Source organism: Garra rufa, chromosome 21, assembly GCF_049309525.1.
Source record: "Garra rufa chromosome 21, GarRuf1.0, whole genome shotgun sequence".
In the NCBI taxonomy this organism is placed as follows: domain Eukaryota; kingdom Metazoa; phylum Chordata; class Actinopteri; order Cypriniformes; family Cyprinidae; genus Garra; species Garra rufa.
The window spans coordinates 5,590,653-5,607,367 of NC_133381.1; the positions used below are offsets into that span (position 1 = coordinate 5,590,653).

At 30.4% G+C, this 16,715-nt stretch overlaps 1 protein-coding gene across 1 annotated transcript in view; it reads right to left on the reverse strand.

Moving 5' to 3' along the window:
• The window catches only part of ptk2ba (protein tyrosine kinase 2 beta, a), a 47,142-nt gene that overhangs the window by 3,669 nt on the left and 26,758 nt on the right, over nucleotides 1-16,715 (reverse strand). The window contains exons 26-41 of the mRNA XM_073827524.1: nucleotides 16,517-16,614; nucleotides 16,322-16,403; nucleotides 16,144-16,244; nucleotides 15,156-15,271; nucleotides 13,274-13,374; nucleotides 13,098-13,187; nucleotides 12,593-12,797; nucleotides 11,011-11,107; nucleotides 10,869-10,925; nucleotides 10,389-10,508; nucleotides 5,692-5,838; nucleotides 4,496-4,531; nucleotides 4,348-4,372; nucleotides 2,852-2,898; nucleotides 368-502; nucleotides 196-276 (exon numbers count right to left, since the gene is read on the reverse strand). Coding sequence (XP_073683625.1) covers nucleotides 196-276; nucleotides 368-502; nucleotides 2,852-2,898; nucleotides 4,348-4,372; nucleotides 4,496-4,531; nucleotides 5,692-5,838; nucleotides 10,389-10,508; nucleotides 10,869-10,925; nucleotides 11,011-11,107; nucleotides 12,593-12,797; nucleotides 13,098-13,187; nucleotides 13,274-13,374; nucleotides 15,156-15,271; nucleotides 16,144-16,244; nucleotides 16,322-16,403; nucleotides 16,517-16,614 — 1,538 coding nt within the window. The remainder of the gene's footprint in view (nucleotides 1-195; nucleotides 277-367; nucleotides 503-2,851; nucleotides 2,899-4,347; nucleotides 4,373-4,495; nucleotides 4,532-5,691; nucleotides 5,839-10,388; nucleotides 10,509-10,868; nucleotides 10,926-11,010; nucleotides 11,108-12,592; nucleotides 12,798-13,097; nucleotides 13,188-13,273; nucleotides 13,375-15,155; nucleotides 15,272-16,143; nucleotides 16,245-16,321; nucleotides 16,404-16,516; nucleotides 16,615-16,715) is intronic.

Sequence of the window (16,715 nt, forward strand, 5' to 3'; positions counted from 1 at the left end):
ATATATTTACCTTGAATGAAATTAAATGAAAGAAATAAAAAGTTAAATTGAGGCTCTTTATCTAACAATTATATTTTTCTCCCAATTCTGAGAATTTCTCTGAATTGAGAGGAAAAAAAATAGGAACAAGCTTCCATAATACATGCACAAAATAGTTCAGTAATTCCCACTAGCTTTAGTTTCCCAATGCTGTACCTCCATTCTGATGGACTCATGTAGAGTTGGGAGGATGTCGTCCACACTGCGGATCAGAGTGCGCAACGTCATTCCTACCGACTGCCGAACAAGACAATAATGACTTTACCAAACACAGAAACATGACTCCAACTCTAAGCATTAAGAAAGACAAAGTTCAAAGTCCCCCTACCTTCACCACAGTGACATATTCTGAGGCTGGTAAGGTGTTGACATCGTTCTTCAGCTGCACCACGACCTTCACCATCTCCATCACATTATGATACACCATGTCATCTGTGCGGTCCAGTTCTGCTGTGGGCGCCGGCTATTGACGGACAGAACAAGTCAGGGTTAATACATACAGCTAATCAATGCAATTAATGATCATGCATAGATTTTATTAGATGAAATCTAATAAAGAGGATCTTTCATGCATTGTGATTCAAACTATTTCTGTGTTTATTACAATTTTTTTAAAATAATGTAATATGAAAAATTAAGATATTATGATAATTTTATTAATTTTTGTTAATATTTAGAATATTTGTTTTTATACTTTCAGTTTTCATTTTCATTTTAATTAACATTTTAGTCAGTTTGCTGTGTTTAAAAAATAAAAATAAATTTAAAACCTTCAATAGTACATAAATATTACTAAAATACTACAATGATACAAATAACGTAATATGAAACATTTTGATATGATTATTTTATTAGTTTTTGTTAATATTCAGAATTACATTTTATTTTTAGAATTTTTCATTTTAATTTTAGTTAACATTTAAGCCAGTTTGTTGTGTTTTAAAAAATTAATTAATTAAATTAAAAGCTACAATAGTACATCAATTTTAGTTTTCATTTTAATTTTAGTTAATCAGTTTGTTAAAAAACGTAATAAAAATAAAAGATATAATTAAAAGCTACAGTAGTACATAAATATTACTAAAATACTACACTGATACAAATAATGTAATATGAAAAATGTCAATATTACGATCATTTTATTTGTTTTTGTTCATATTTAGAATTAGCTTTTATTTTTATAATTTTAGTTTTTATTTTAATTTTAGCTAACATTTTAGTTTGTTGTTAAAAAAAATAAATAAAAGCTATAATTAAAAGCAACAGTAGTACATAAATATTACTAAAATACTACAATGATACAAATAATGTAATATATATAATGATATTATGATTATTTCATTAGTTATTGTTAATATTCAGAATAAGCTTTTATTTTTATAATTTTAGTTAATATTTTAGTCCGTTTGTTGTTAAAAAAGTAATAAAAATATAAGCTTTTAATAAAAACTACAGTAGTACATAAATATTAGTCAAATAGACTGATATGAATAATTACATTATAATTTCATTTTAATTTTAATTTTAGTTAATCAGTTTGTTGTTAAAAAATAATTAAAAAATATAATTATAAGCTACAATAGTACATAAATATTACTAAAATACTACACTGATATAAATAATACAATACAATATAATAATTATATCAGTTTTTGTTAATATTTAGAATGACCTTTTATTTTATAATTTTAGTCAGTTTGTTGTAAAAAATTATACAAATAAAATTAAAGCAATAATCAAAAGGTACAATAGTACATAAATATTACTAAAATAACACTGATCAACGCATTTTCTGTAACTGAATGTGGTCCGCAATCAGATTTTTAGAGCTTTAGCCATTTTTATTTCTATATTTTCAGTTTTAATGTTAAATTTAGTTAATTCTTTAGTCATTTTGTGTGTTAATAATTAAAACATTTCTATTATCTTTAACTTTTTAATAGTTTTAGTAATTTTAGTACTTAGATATAAACTAAATTTTATTTAGTTGCTTATTTTTATTTAGTTGCTTATTTTTGTTTTTTAAGTTTAAGTTTATCATCTATTATTTATATTTTATTTTATTTCAGCTGTGTTTCAATTAACACAATTAATATTTAAGTTTTAATTTTAATTAATGATAACAACCCTGAAAATTAAAAAAAAAAAAAATTCTATAAATTATTTCAACTTTTAGGAGCATTTTAATGAGAACAATTTTATTTATTTTTTAATAGTTAATAGCTGTTTTTTATTTAATGGGGTCTAATTTCATACATTTTTTAAAAATAGTGTATGTAAAAATGTATTTACTTATTTATGAACATAAAAAAACATAAAAAGAAAAAGATTTTTAGTATTTTACTTTTATTTTTAATAAATAATAACCCTGAACCATGTATGTTGAACTTCTTCAGCAAAATCGTCAGCAGTCTCTGTATTTTATTTTTTCCCCAAAGCCATTTTTCTGTCATTTTGTACTGCTGACCAAAGCTACTATTAGCCACTGCATACAGCAGCTCTGAGACAGGAGATCAGTTTCATTTCAGCAAGGCTGAAGTCTGAAGATTGGTTGTGAGGGAATCTCAGAAAAGATGAGCCCTCGCTCATCCTCTTTCTACTGAGCCATTATCAAGGTGAGCTCACAAGGCCCAAAGCTCATCAGGTTTTAGTCACAGAGCTCCCAGTAAAAAGCCCCGCTTTGATTGCTGCCATTTGCTCGTCTGGAAACTTCCAAAGGACGGCTGACACCTTTACTGAGCGGCTTCAAAAAGAGATCAGAAGTCTCTGCTGGCCTTCAGCCCGTCCCTAACCGCATTAAAACCGCAATTACCTGAGCGGACACCCGCGGGGGCTTCTCCGGAGGAGCCTGGGAAGGAGCTGAGAGAAACACAGCAAAACACAAAGTTAGAAGACAGCAGAAGATGTAATATGACTGTGATCATTACGATAACAATGGCTACTGAAATAGGAAAGAGTAAATGAATAGTTCAGGAATAGGTGCAATAACGCCAGTGTTGTTATTGTTAACTAAAACAACTGAAAATCATTTTTGGTAATTGAAATAAAATTAATTGAAAATGAAATTAATTAAAACGTCAATGTTAGTTAAAAAAAACTATATTATAAAATGTTAATATATTAATATATTCATTAAAAATAATAATATAAATTAATGAGAAAATAGAAATAAAATTTTATATTAATAAAAATGTTAAAAGCACATAAAATTATGTATATATCAACGAAAACTGAAAATATTAAATACTGTTGTTTATCTCTGAAGGCAAAACAATAAAAAAAAAAAAATACAATTAAACAAAAAAGCACCTAAATTAAACTAAAATAAATAAATAAAAAGTAGTTTTAGTTATTTTTTTATTGCTTAGTTTAGTTTAGGTGCCACAGAATGTAACTGAATAAAATAAAGTATAAAATGTTAATATATTAATTAAAAATAATAATATAGATTAATGAGAAAATATAACTAGATTAGACTAGAATTCATTTTAAATAAAAATGTTAAAAGCACAAAATTATAAAAAAAATCTACGAAAACCGAAATTATTAAATTAAAAGCTAAATACAAGCTATAATAGGACATAAATAATATTAAAATACTAACACTGATCAATGCAAATTACATTTGTTGTTTATCTCTGAAGGCAAAAAAAAATAAAAATAATAAAAAATAAAATAAAAATGCACCTAAACTAAAATAAATAAATAAGATATAGTTTGAATTTTTTTTTTTTTTTTTTTTTTTTTTTTTTTTATTGCTTAGTTTAGTTTGGGTGCATAAATTAAGTTTAATATGAAATGTAAAATAAAATAAAAGCATATTATAAAATATTAATATATTAAAAGCACATACAATTATTAAAAAAAAACATTTTTAAAAAATGTATTAATTTATTAATTTATTTAATTTGCCTTAAGGGATAAACAACAAATGTAATTTTATTCATTTATTTATTAAATAAATAAATACATAAAATGCACCTTTTGATATTTTCAGTTTTCTTTGATATATATTTTAATGTTTTTTAATAATTTTATGTGCTTTTATCCCTCAAGGCATAAAAAATAATAATAGTAAATATTTTAAATATTACAACTGAATAAATAAAAATAAAGCATATTATTAAATGTTACGCACCCAAACTGAACTAAAATAAATAAATCAAAATTAGTTGTAGTTTATTATTTTAGCAATTACTTAAAAATAACAGCATATACACTTTTAATAGCGTAGGTGAGTAAATGAAGACAGTTTCTAATTATCATTATTATATAATTTCAAATAATCGTGTGTTAAAATGAACTGACCTGGGCTTGTCTCATTTTCTGACATCTAAAAAAGAGAGAAAAGGATGTTAATGTTGTATAATAATAGTGCATAACAGTGGAAGACAAAGATGGGGCAAAGATTTTAAAAATCAAACATATTTAAATTGAAATATTTCATATATTTTACCACTTCAGCCTTTGTGTCATCATTGGCAAATGGATCCTGAAAGAGAAACAGAGCAATACAATAAGGTATAATAGCTTGTAACTGAGGTGGTACAATAACAAATAAGTGCATTTTAGCTACTAATATGGATCTTTAAGGCACTTACGTGCACCTTTTATGGGTAAATAAGGTACAAAAGTGTACCTTTAGTTTTTTTTTTTTAAGTGTACTCTGTTTTTCTCAGAGTGTATTGTAAAAGAAATGAAATTTAAATAAGAAAGCTGAAAATGTAAAACAAAAGAAATATTCAAAAAAAATTAATAAAGACTATAATAGTAAATACAAAAACTAAAATAACACTGATCAATGCACCAATGATCAATGAAGTAGTAAAATTATTTACATTTATTAAAAATTAAAGCTAAACATAAATATTTAATAACAAAGTTACAAAACCTTAAACTAAAATTAAAATGAACACAAAATATAAAAACTAAAGCTAATTTAAAATATTAATAAAGACTATAATAGTAAATAAATCAACTAAAATAACACTGATCAATGAAATAGTCAAATTATTAATATTGCTTTAAATTAAAGCTAAACAGAAATATTTAATAACAAAGTTACAAAACCTTAAAAAACCATAAAAAAACTTAAAGACTATGAAAGTAAATAAATCCACTAAAAAATAACACTGATCAATTCACCAATGATCAATGAAGTTGAAAAAATTATTAAAATATAGATAAATTAAAGCTAAACAAAAATACTTAATAACAAAGTTACAAATATTTAAACTAAAATTTAAATTTAAATTTAAACAATAAAAATAAAAGCTAATTTAAAATATTCATAAACAATATAAATAATCTGAAAAACACAGATCAATGCATCAAATTTTAGTTGAAGTACTAAAATTAATATTAAAAATGAAAGCTAAATAGAAATATTTAATAACAAAAGCACATAATTTCAGTGAAGGAGGAAATCACTACTTTTTGATTAAAGAAAGACTAATATTGTTTTCTTCTGAATTATTCATGCATACTATTATCAGGAGCCTGTAAATAATACCGAATTGGCCTTGAAGTTATCTTTAATCTTGTCTTATTTAACAGTCTTTTTGATGACACATTTGAATTGTTTCCTTAAATTGAAGCTCATTGTACTGATCCCAGCGAGGATTGCATGCTGCCACGGCTCTGATGACTAACCAGAAGCTTCTCTTCTTTCTCCAGCCACTTGTTGTCCTCCAGCATTTCCTGTTTCTGCCTCCTTAAAGTTTCTTGCACGCGCTGCCGCTCCATTTCCCACAGCCGCTGGGCATCTTCCTTACTGTTGGGCTCCAGCAAACCTCGCTCCTTCACAAACACACACAAACAAGCGCTGACATGTACTGAGGATGAGGAAAGCAATAATACTAGCAAATATTATGACCTTATGAAATAGACAGGAGTTTTGCAGCTTTTATTTTATGTTTGTTATCATTAAGGCCATAATTATGTCAATAGAACTCTTAAAATGTATGCATTTACAACTGATAGTCTTTAAAAAACTGGGCCAGACTTTAAAATTTAAAAAATGTGTTAATTCTATTAGAAATGTGGTAATTAAATGACAGCTGAACTAAAATATAATATAAATATAAATAAAAACTTAATCTTAAAAAATTAAAATATTAAAACAAAACTATAACTGTAAACATAAATGAACCAATGAATGCACCAAGTAGAACATTTGTTAAAATTCAAATAAATTAAAGCTAAAAAAATATTTAATAACAAAAGCACATAAGAAAATTAGTAAAAATTAAAATGAAAAATAAAATATAAAAAATAAAGGCTAATTTAAAATAGTAATAAAGACTTTAATAGTAAATAAATCAACCAAAATAACACTGACCAATGATCAATGGAGTAGTAAAATTATTAACAATTTATATTAATTCAAATAAAATGAAAACGTAAAATATAAAAATAAAAGCTAATTTAAAATATTAATAAATACTATATACACAGGTCAGTGCATCAAATTTGAGTTGAAATACTAAAATTACTAAAAAATTATTCTAAATTAAATCTAAGTAGAATATTTAATGATCAAAGCACATAAGAAAATTACTAAAATTAAAATGAAAACTGAATATTTTAAATAAAAGCTAATTAAAAAGATTAAATAGATATAGTAAATTAATTAATTAAAATAACACTGATCAATGCACCAATGATCAATTAAGAAATAAATGTTCTTTAGTCACTAAACCCTCAACTAAAAATATAATGAAAATGAAAAAAATGAAAAAATAAAAGATAATTCAAGATATTAATAAATACTATATAAATAATCTAAAAAACACAGGTCAGTGCATCGAATTTTAGTTGAAGTAGTAAAATTACTAAAATTAATATAAATTATTAATTAAACTAAATTGAAATACTTAACAACCAAAGCACATAAGAAACTGACTAAAATTAAAATAAAAACTGAAAATTTAAAATAAAAGCTAGAAGACCATAAATATAGGATAAATAAATTTAAATAACACTAATCAATGCATCAATGATCAATGAAGAAGTAAAATGACAAAAATTAATATATATTAAAGCTAAACAGAAATATTAATTAGTCACTAAACCCTCAACTAAAAATAAAATGAAAATTAAAAAAAATGTAAAAATAAAAGCTATTAATATATACTATATAAATAATCTAAAAAACACAGGTCAGTGCATCAAATTTTAGTTGAAGTACTAAAATTACTAAAATTAATATAAAACTAAACCGAAATATTTCAGAACAAAATTACTAAAGTAACTTGAAGTACTAAAATTACAAAAATGTATATAAAATTAAATCTAAATAGAAATACTTAATAAAAATTACAAAAGCACATAAAATGACTCAAACTTAACTAAAATTAAAATGACAAAATATATATAAACAGTTCATTTTAAATATTATTACATACTAATATACCTCTCTCCTGCACTACACCAAATTTAGTTCATGGTGCTAGCAACATCAAGGTCATGGGTTCGATTGCCAGAGAATGTAACTGATATACCTTAAATGCAACTTTGCCAAATGCATAAAAGCAAATGTCCCTCCTCTTGAATTATAACAGGTAGCAAATCAAGTTTAAACTGTGTATCTTTTGTTGTGGTAACAGTCATACGTCATAATTCATAATTTCCTTTCTCATCCATGAGTAGGCTGCAAAGGAAGTGACTGCAATTCATTCATTGCGAAAGTGTCTTTTTTTGTCTATGGTACAAACTGTCGTAGGTGGGTTTGACAGACTGTGATGTAAGTAATGGCACTTTGCTACATGAAAATAAAAGGAGCCTTTTAATATATACCCACCTGAACTTCCTGTTTGAACAAGAAATACATTAACACAGGAAAGAAAACTGTGCTTTAAGCTGTCTAATTGGGATGTGTTTCGTCTGTGTGTGCACTGCATGATTCATTGACTTTTTAAAGACTTAGATCAAGAAATAGTTCACCAAAAAATAATAATCTGCTGAAAATGTGCAAGATGTAGATGAGTTTGTTTCTTCATCAGATTTGGAGAAATGTAGCATTCCATCACTTGTTCACCAAAGGATCCTCTGTAGCGAATGGGTGCCGTCAGAATGAGAGTGCAAACAGCTGATAAAAACATCATAATAATCCACAAGTAATCCACACCACTCCAGTCCATCAATTAATGTCTTGTAAAGCCAAAGTTAAAATATCTAGTTAAAACATCTCAATGACGGATTTGTTTCTTACAAACACACAGCATTTGACTTGCTGGGCTGGAGTGGTGTGGATTACTTGTGGACTATTGTGAAGATTTTATCAGCTGTTTGGACTTTCATTCTGACGGCACCCATTCACTGCAGAGGATCCACTGGTGAGCAAGTGATGGAATGCTACATTTCTCCAAATCTGATGAAGACACAAAGTCATCTACATCTTGGATGATTTTATTTTATTTAAACTAATTTTAGGGTGAACTATTCCTTTACAGGAGAAGTTTACTTCCAGAACAAAAATGTACAGATAATGTACTCACCCCCTTGTCATCCAAGATGCTTGTGTCTTTCTTTCTTCAGTTGTAAAGAAATTATATTTTCTGAGGAAAACATTTCAGGATTTCTCTCCATATAATGGACTTCTATGGTGCTTGTGAGTTTGAAATTTTAAAATGCAGTTTAAATGCAGCTTCAAAGGGCTCTAAATGATCCCAGCCGAGGAAGAAGGGTCTTTTCTAGAGAAACAATTGGTACTTTTCTAAAACAAATAACAATTATTAACCTCAAATGCTCATCTTGTCTAGCTCCGCGTGATATCTGTGTATTCCGGTTCAAGACAGTTAGGGTATGCCGAAAAACTCATCACTGTCCTACATCGCTGTTTTACCTTTTTTTGTAAAGAGTGTTTGAACTTCTTTGCATGTTCACTTTGTAAACAATGGGTTGGTACTTCTGCAGCTATTTAGGACGATTTTGAAGTTGGAGGAGAAAATGAGATGGGAGTTTTCTGACATACCCTAACTGTTTTGAACCGGAATACACAGACTTAACGCAAAGCTAGACAAGACAAGCATTTGAGGTTAAAAAGTATATATAAATTGTCAGTTTGTTTAGTTATTAACCAAACCTTTCGCTAGATAAGACCCTTCTTCCTCGACTAGGATAGTTTAAAGCCAGGGCCTGAAATTAACACTCGCCAAGTGCCAAATGGCAGGAAAAATCGGTATATGCAACAGTGTCATTCGCCAGTTGGCCGGTAAAACTTTTACAAAATATAACAATGCAATGTAGTGAAAACAACAGCCAGTTCTAAAAGAGAATCGCTGTTTTTGACGTAAGCGGGGGAAAAAAAAGTACTTTCCGAAGACAAGATCTTTGTGATTAGCTGTTCTGTCATAAGCGACAAGAGCAAATCAAATAATATGAAACAAAAAGGCTGAGAAGATCAGAGCAATGTGATGGTCAGCTTGTTTTACCTGAGAAGATATTGCTGCTTCATTCAAGAGTAACACTTTCCTTCTTTATTCTTTATAAACCGAGAATGTGGCGACACATTCCTGAGGTTACGTGCCTAAACATTGCAGTGAAGTATAGTTTAAAGGTTGCATGTTCGGCTGTAACGTTACGCATACACTGAGCCGCTTCAGACAGCGCACAAGTAGCGCTTCAGTGGATGAAAACACACACAATTTTGTCAAAATGCACAGTAGTGGCGAGTTACCTCGTAAACATAGTCTCAAATGACCATAAAGAGTAGAAAATCGAGAATATCAAAAATGTGTCAGATCCGTGTCATGTGCATTAGGTTTTAAAGAGACCTGCTGAAGTCTGTCATTGATGGACAGGATTTATCTGTTTAGTTTAAGCATGTGCAATTTAGAGTTTATGCAAAGATTGTATAAAAATCACTTAAATTAAAAGTTGCTATATATTTCAGAGCCTAATAAATGTTAGAAACAATGACTTTCAATTATACTCTAATGCTGAATGGCTATAATTCATTGGTAAAATTGAGGGAGAATGCATTTAATAGAGACACTGTTTTTGCAAAGAGTTACATAATTTTGGTCAGTAAATTTAATCATGTCACCGGCCACCAGCAGGTGTGGCAAAAAGTTAGTTTTAGGCCCTGATTAGAGCCCTTTGAAGCTGCTTTTAAACTTTATTTTGGAAGTTCAAACTCACGGGCACCATAGAAGTCCACTATATGGAGAGAAACCCTGAAACGTTTTCCTCAAAAAGCATAATTTCTTATCGACTGGAGAAAGACATGAACAGCTTGGATGACAAGAGGGTGAGTAAATTATCTGTGCATTTTTGTTCTGGAAGTGAACTCTCGTTTAAACACACAGAAGTGTATTTGCAGTACTGAAGGTAGGTGGCGCTCTTACCCCCATACTGCAACGGCGAGGGGACGGCGGCAGGGTCAGCGTGCAGCCGGACACGAGCGTAGAGCGCCAGTCTGGTGGGCCGGCGAGGACTGGCGAACTAACGCGCAGAGACACAGGCAGCTGGAAAGTTGGGCGTGCAAGCAAGAACAGACACAGACGAGCACAACTAAAACCACACGGTAAAACATGTTCTCACAATGATATGCATAACATGGCGGTTTTAAGCGCAAATGCAGAAAAGCGGGCTGAAACCACAGCTGCTGGAAATGGTGTGACTTGACCTACATAGACGTGACCAACAGGAAGCTGCTTTATAGTTTATAGTTAAGGTCTGACCATTTTAAATGCATCAGCCATTGAGTAAAATATATTGTTCAGGAGACATAACCTCTTAATATTCTTTGGTGAAATAGATATAGACATAAATAAGGAAATTGAAAGTGGACAGCAACTACAGATTAATAGGAGGGAAAAAATCACCTGGAGATGAAGACGAGGATTGAGAGTGCTGAAACCTGATGGTTTGATTCTTGACGGCTTTTTGAAAGAACAAGAAAAAGAGTATGATGAATAGTACGAGAATAACAGCATGAGAAAAAAATGAAGGTGAAAAGGCAATCACCTTGGGTGGAGCATCAGAAAATGGGGTTGTATTTATGGAGCGGGTTCTTGCTCTCAGCTCATCCACCTCCACTTCCTTCTCCATTTTATGAACATCACTGTGGGGAGCAAATAGAAACATTTTATATTACATTTGTATTGTTTGTATTGTTTTTATTATTTTTTTCATATTTATAAGAATTATTTTTTTATTCAAAAAATGTATATGATTGATTTAATTATTTTTTTATTATTATTACATTTTAAACATTTATTAAAATTGTACAGTTTTATTATGTTTTAAAAAGATCTCATTTTAATTATTTACATTTTCAAATATTAATCTTTCCTACAATGTATACTTACATTGTTAGTCAGTTTGTTTTATTTTTATATTATTAAATTATTTAAAAAATATATTTACCTATATTTAACTTTGAATTTATATTATCATTTACATTTTATTTACTTTTTTCTACCAATTTTGTTATGAATTTATAAATTATATTTTATTATGCATTTTTAAATATTATGAATCTATTCTTATTAACATGTTTTACATAATTGCTCTGAATTTTTTTTTTTTTACATTTTTATTATTTCTATTTTTTATTAAATTTATTTTTTATTATATTTTTACTTTTTTATTATTTGTATTGTTTTATTAGCATTTTCATTTTTATTGTTTATATTTATTTATTTTTAAGTTTAATTTCTTTTATTATTTATTTATATTATTATTATATTTTTATTTAATTTGTGAATAGCGGTTTTAAGTATTACTCATTGTCTTTTGTTTTGCTTGTTTAGTAATAAATCAGAGTATTTTTTAGAACCCCGTTTTCCGTGTGCTTTCCCTGAATTCTCGTCTCTCCAGCACGTGTGACATTATTATGATTTTTAATTAAAAAAATTAATCTTTCCTAAAAATGCCCTCTGATAGCGTGTTATCATTATTATTATTATTATTTGCATTTTGTACAATATTTTTGTATTATTACATTCTTATTCCATTGTTATTACCATTTATTTGATTAATAATTTTATTCTTATTTACATATTTGTTCTGAATTTGTGACCTTTTGATCTTTTTACATTTGACTATTTATTTATATTAATTTTTACATTTTGCATATGTATTTTTTTTTAATGGGTTTTTTATTATAATTTAAATTTTTGTTTGTCCTGAACAATTAAACTGCCCGCTGTTCTCCAGAAAAATCCTTCAGGTCCTACAAATTCTTTGGTTTTTCAGCATTTTTGTGTATTTGAACCCTTGCCAACAATGACTATGATTTTGAGATCCATTCATCAGTTTTTAATATAAATTTTTTCCCCTTAATGTCCACTTACAGTATTAGTCAAGATGACAATATAGTTTTTAGTCACGAGTTTCTGATAAGCCAGTAGGCACTGTTGATGTGTACATGTGGGTAATGTGCGGAAATACAGAATAAGCAGTTTTAACACCTTTGTTTCCAAGAATGCTCTATTTTGGGTTGGGGTTAGCACCCTGCTTTAAGCTCTCAAAAGCATACATAAGACTCCTTTAAGGGTTCAAACTGACAACCCGGTCTTTAATGACAAGGCCAGAAGTAACGTACCTCAGCTTGCACACAAGCTCGGAGAAGCTGGGTCTTTCACGGGGACTGTAGGCCCAGCAGCGGGTCATGAGAGAGTAGAGGGTCGGCGGACACCGCTCGGGTTTGGGCAGACGGACGCCCTGCTCCAGCTGGTTTATCACATCCTTGTTCTCCAACCAGAAGAACGGCTGCTGACCTCCACTCATGATCTCCCACATGCACACAGCTGAAAGAAGAAGCACACGAAACCGCCACCAATCAGGAAGCATAAACTGCTTTACAAATTCATTGCAAAACAAGTCTCATTGCATTGTGAAACATGTGGTTCTTCACAGGAATCAGCACCGAAACAACAAGCCTCACAACAGGAAATAGGAATTCACAGCATGATGACGGCTTAAAAAATCCTCACGATTACATTGATCTGTTGCCTAATGTGGTCAAAACAGTGATTCAGCATAAGTGACATAATGCGTCATGCACGTTTAAACGCATTTATCTCACGTCACGCTTCAAAGTCACTAACCAAACATCCAGACATCACTCGCCGAGGTAAAGCGTCTGAAGTTGATGGACTCCGGCGCCATCCATTTGATAGGTAATCGAGTCACAGAGGCTTCAGAAAGAAAACAAACAGTGTCATTTGAGTGAAATATTGAACTCAGACTGCATGACAAGCTGAAAACGGGCTAAAAGTCTTGCCTTTGTAATACTCCTCCTCTTCTATGTATCTGGACAAGCCGAAGTCTCCCAGCTTCACGCAGTCTGGTTTGGCGACCAGTACGTTTCTCACAGCAATGTCCCTGATGGAAAAAAAAAGACTGATAATGTTAACCACTAAAATAGATTTTTACAACCACACGTATGAGATATAGATGACTATCAGAAAGGAGATGTGAAGACATCTACAAGCATCTGCAAAATGCTAATTATTTTACCAAAGTAAGAGGGATCATACAAAATGCATGTTATTTGTTTTTATTTAGTACTGAGCTGAAGAAGATATTTCACATAAAAGATATTTAATATAGTCCACAAGAGAAAATAATAGTTGAATTTATAAAAAAGACCCTGTTCAAAAGTTTACATACACTTGATTTTTAATATAGTGTTGTTTCTTTTTTTTTTTGTTTAGTGATAGTTCTTGAGTCCCTTGTTTGTCCTGAACAGTTGTTCTTCAGAAAAATCCTTCGGGTCCCACAAATTCTTTGGTTTTTCAGCATTTTTGTGTATTTAACCCCCTTTCCAGCAATGACTGTATGGTTTTGTGATCCATCTTTTCACACTGAGGACAACTAAGGGATTCTTCAGAAGGAAACACAATGGATTAAGAGTGGGGGTGAAAACTTTTTGAATTTGTTTTTTTTTTTGTATTCCGGGAAACATTTAAGTATCTTCTGTAGCTTCTGAAGGGCTGTACTAAATGAAAAAATAAAAATAAAAAATGTACACATCTACAATCTGTTCAAAAGTTTTCACCGCAGTACTTAATGCATTGTGTTTCCTTCTGAAGCATCAGTGAACATTTGAACTTTCTGTAATAGCTGCATTTCAGTCCCTCAGTTGTCCTCAGTGTGAAAAGATAGATCTTAAAATCATTCCGTCATTGTTGGAAAGGGTTCAAATACACAAAATGCTGAAAAACCAAAGAATTTGTGGGACCTGAAGGATTTTTCTGAAGTACAGTGAGCAGTTTACGTGTTCAGGATAAACAAGGGGCACATGAACAACTATCACTAAACAAACACAAAACAAAAACTAAACAAAAAAGACAGCTGTGAATCATTCAGGTAAACTTCTGAACGGAGTAATTTTCACAAATTCAACTATTATTTTCTCTTGTGGACTATATGTAAACTCTTATGTTAAATATCTCATTCAGGTCAGTACTAAATAAACAATAAAATGCATTTTGTACAATCCCTCTTATTTTGGTAAAATAATTAACATTTTGCAGATTGGGGGGTGAAAACTTCTGACTTCAACTGTAAATTTCTCTACAGGAATAAAAATCTCTACAGGAACAATACAAAGTGAGCAGTTGTGCTGATGCCCCATATAAAGTGCATTGTTCTACCCACAGCTTTTTTTACTTTTCAAACTGACTTCAGCTAAACTTTTACCTATAAGAGTGTCTGACACTCTTCTGAAACTGAGACAAAGTTAGTAAGGTGAAAAGTCAAGAGGAGATGTTTATAAGCAGCCTTTCTGTTTCTTCGTACATTTAAACGGCATATAAAATGCCCATTTTCCACATGTTGGTATGATTCTTTATGTCTGCAACATACTTTGGTAATATTCCTCAAGGGTCATGTAAAACAACACCCTTTTTACTTTGTCAAAAACAGCTCTGTTCACAGTGACCCTTTTCGGTGCTTGTAATGCACCTCTTTAAATGTTAGTGAGCTCTGCTCACTCCGCCCCTCTCTTCCATTTTATGGTGTAATTTTGCATCTGATCCCCCTTTTATAGCAATAACCGAGACCAAATGCTCAAAATTTCAAATGATTGTTCATAATAACTGTATAAACAAGTGTCTTTGAAACAAAGACACTGAATCTGGTCAGAAGGTGTGTTTATGTACCTGTGCACCATGTTAACGCCCTCTAGGTAGGCAAGAGCTTTACTGATCTGAAGACTGTACAGGATCAGCGTGACTGTGGTTAATTTGTGCTTGTTCTCCTCCAGATAATTTCCTAGCTGAAGAAACACAGAGAAACCAGAATGATAATAAAGTCTGCAACAATATTGCATCATGTACTAATATGAGCTGGATTTACCCCTTATTGTGACATAGGCAAGTAATTTGTAAAGGGATAGTTCATCCAAAAATGATAATTAGCTAATAATGTACTCACCCTCGGGCCATTCAAGATGTAACTGAGTTTGTTTCTTCATCAGATTTGGAGAAATGTAGCATTATGTCACTTGCTCAGCAACGGATCCATTGAAGTGAATGGGTGCCGTCAGGATGAGAGTCCAAACAGCTGATAAAAACATTGCAATAATCCACAAGTAATCCAAACCACTCCAGTAAATCAATTAACATCTTTTGAAGTGAAAAGCTGTGTGTTTGTAAAAAAACGAATCCATCGTTAATAATGATTTAATTCTATCTGTAATATTGCTTTCTCTGGTTAAAAAAGTCAGAATCAGGAGAGAAAACCGTTGAAAACAATCCTAAACAAAAATATAAGTGGATTTTGATGTAAAAGGACAACAGGAGGAAGCATTATTATGGATTATTATGAGCTTGTATTTTGGTCATAAGCAACAGTTTGAAGTTCAAACATCCTAATGGTGGATTTGTTTCTTACAAACACACTGCTTTTCACTTTACAAGATGTTAACTGATGGACTGGAGTGTTGTGGATTACTTGTGGATTATTGTGATGTTTTTATCAGCTGTTTAGACTCTCATTCTGACGGCACCCATTCACTTCCATTGGTGAGCAAGTGATGGAATGCTACATTTCTCCAATTCTGATTAAGAAACAAACTCACTTACCTATTTTCTTGGATATGAAGAAACCTGGACAATCTTGAAATCATTAAAAATGAATAAACCTCACCTCTCCATGCTGGTAAAGCTCCATGACAATCCACACAGGATCTTCTTCGATAATACCTATGAGTCTCACGATGTGCGGATGGTCCAGTTTCTTCATGATCACTGCATGAAAACAATGACTTTTAGCATTCTATTCAGGCATCTGTTTGATTCTACAGGTGGAAGATGAATCATCTTACAAGCTTCGCTCATGAACTTCTCCTTCACATCAGCTGAGCAGTCCTTGCATGTCTTTACAGCCACATTCACTCGCTCTCCTTTCTGAATGAAGACAAGATTCATGATCTTGAAAGCTGAACTTAAAGAGGTTTCTAGTGATTTCTACTAAATCCTTGTGATCTGTATCACTAAACATTTCAGCCTGATGCACTAACCTTGCTTTTATAGATCCCATCATGCACCTCACCGAAGAAACCTTCACCCAGAATCCGACCAAGGACAATGTCGTTTCGTGAGATGCTGAATTTACAAGCTGGAAAACAATGGATTGAGATAAAAATGTTAAATAAATAAATAAATAAATAAATAAATAAATAAATAAATAAATAAATAAATAAATAAATAAATGACCAT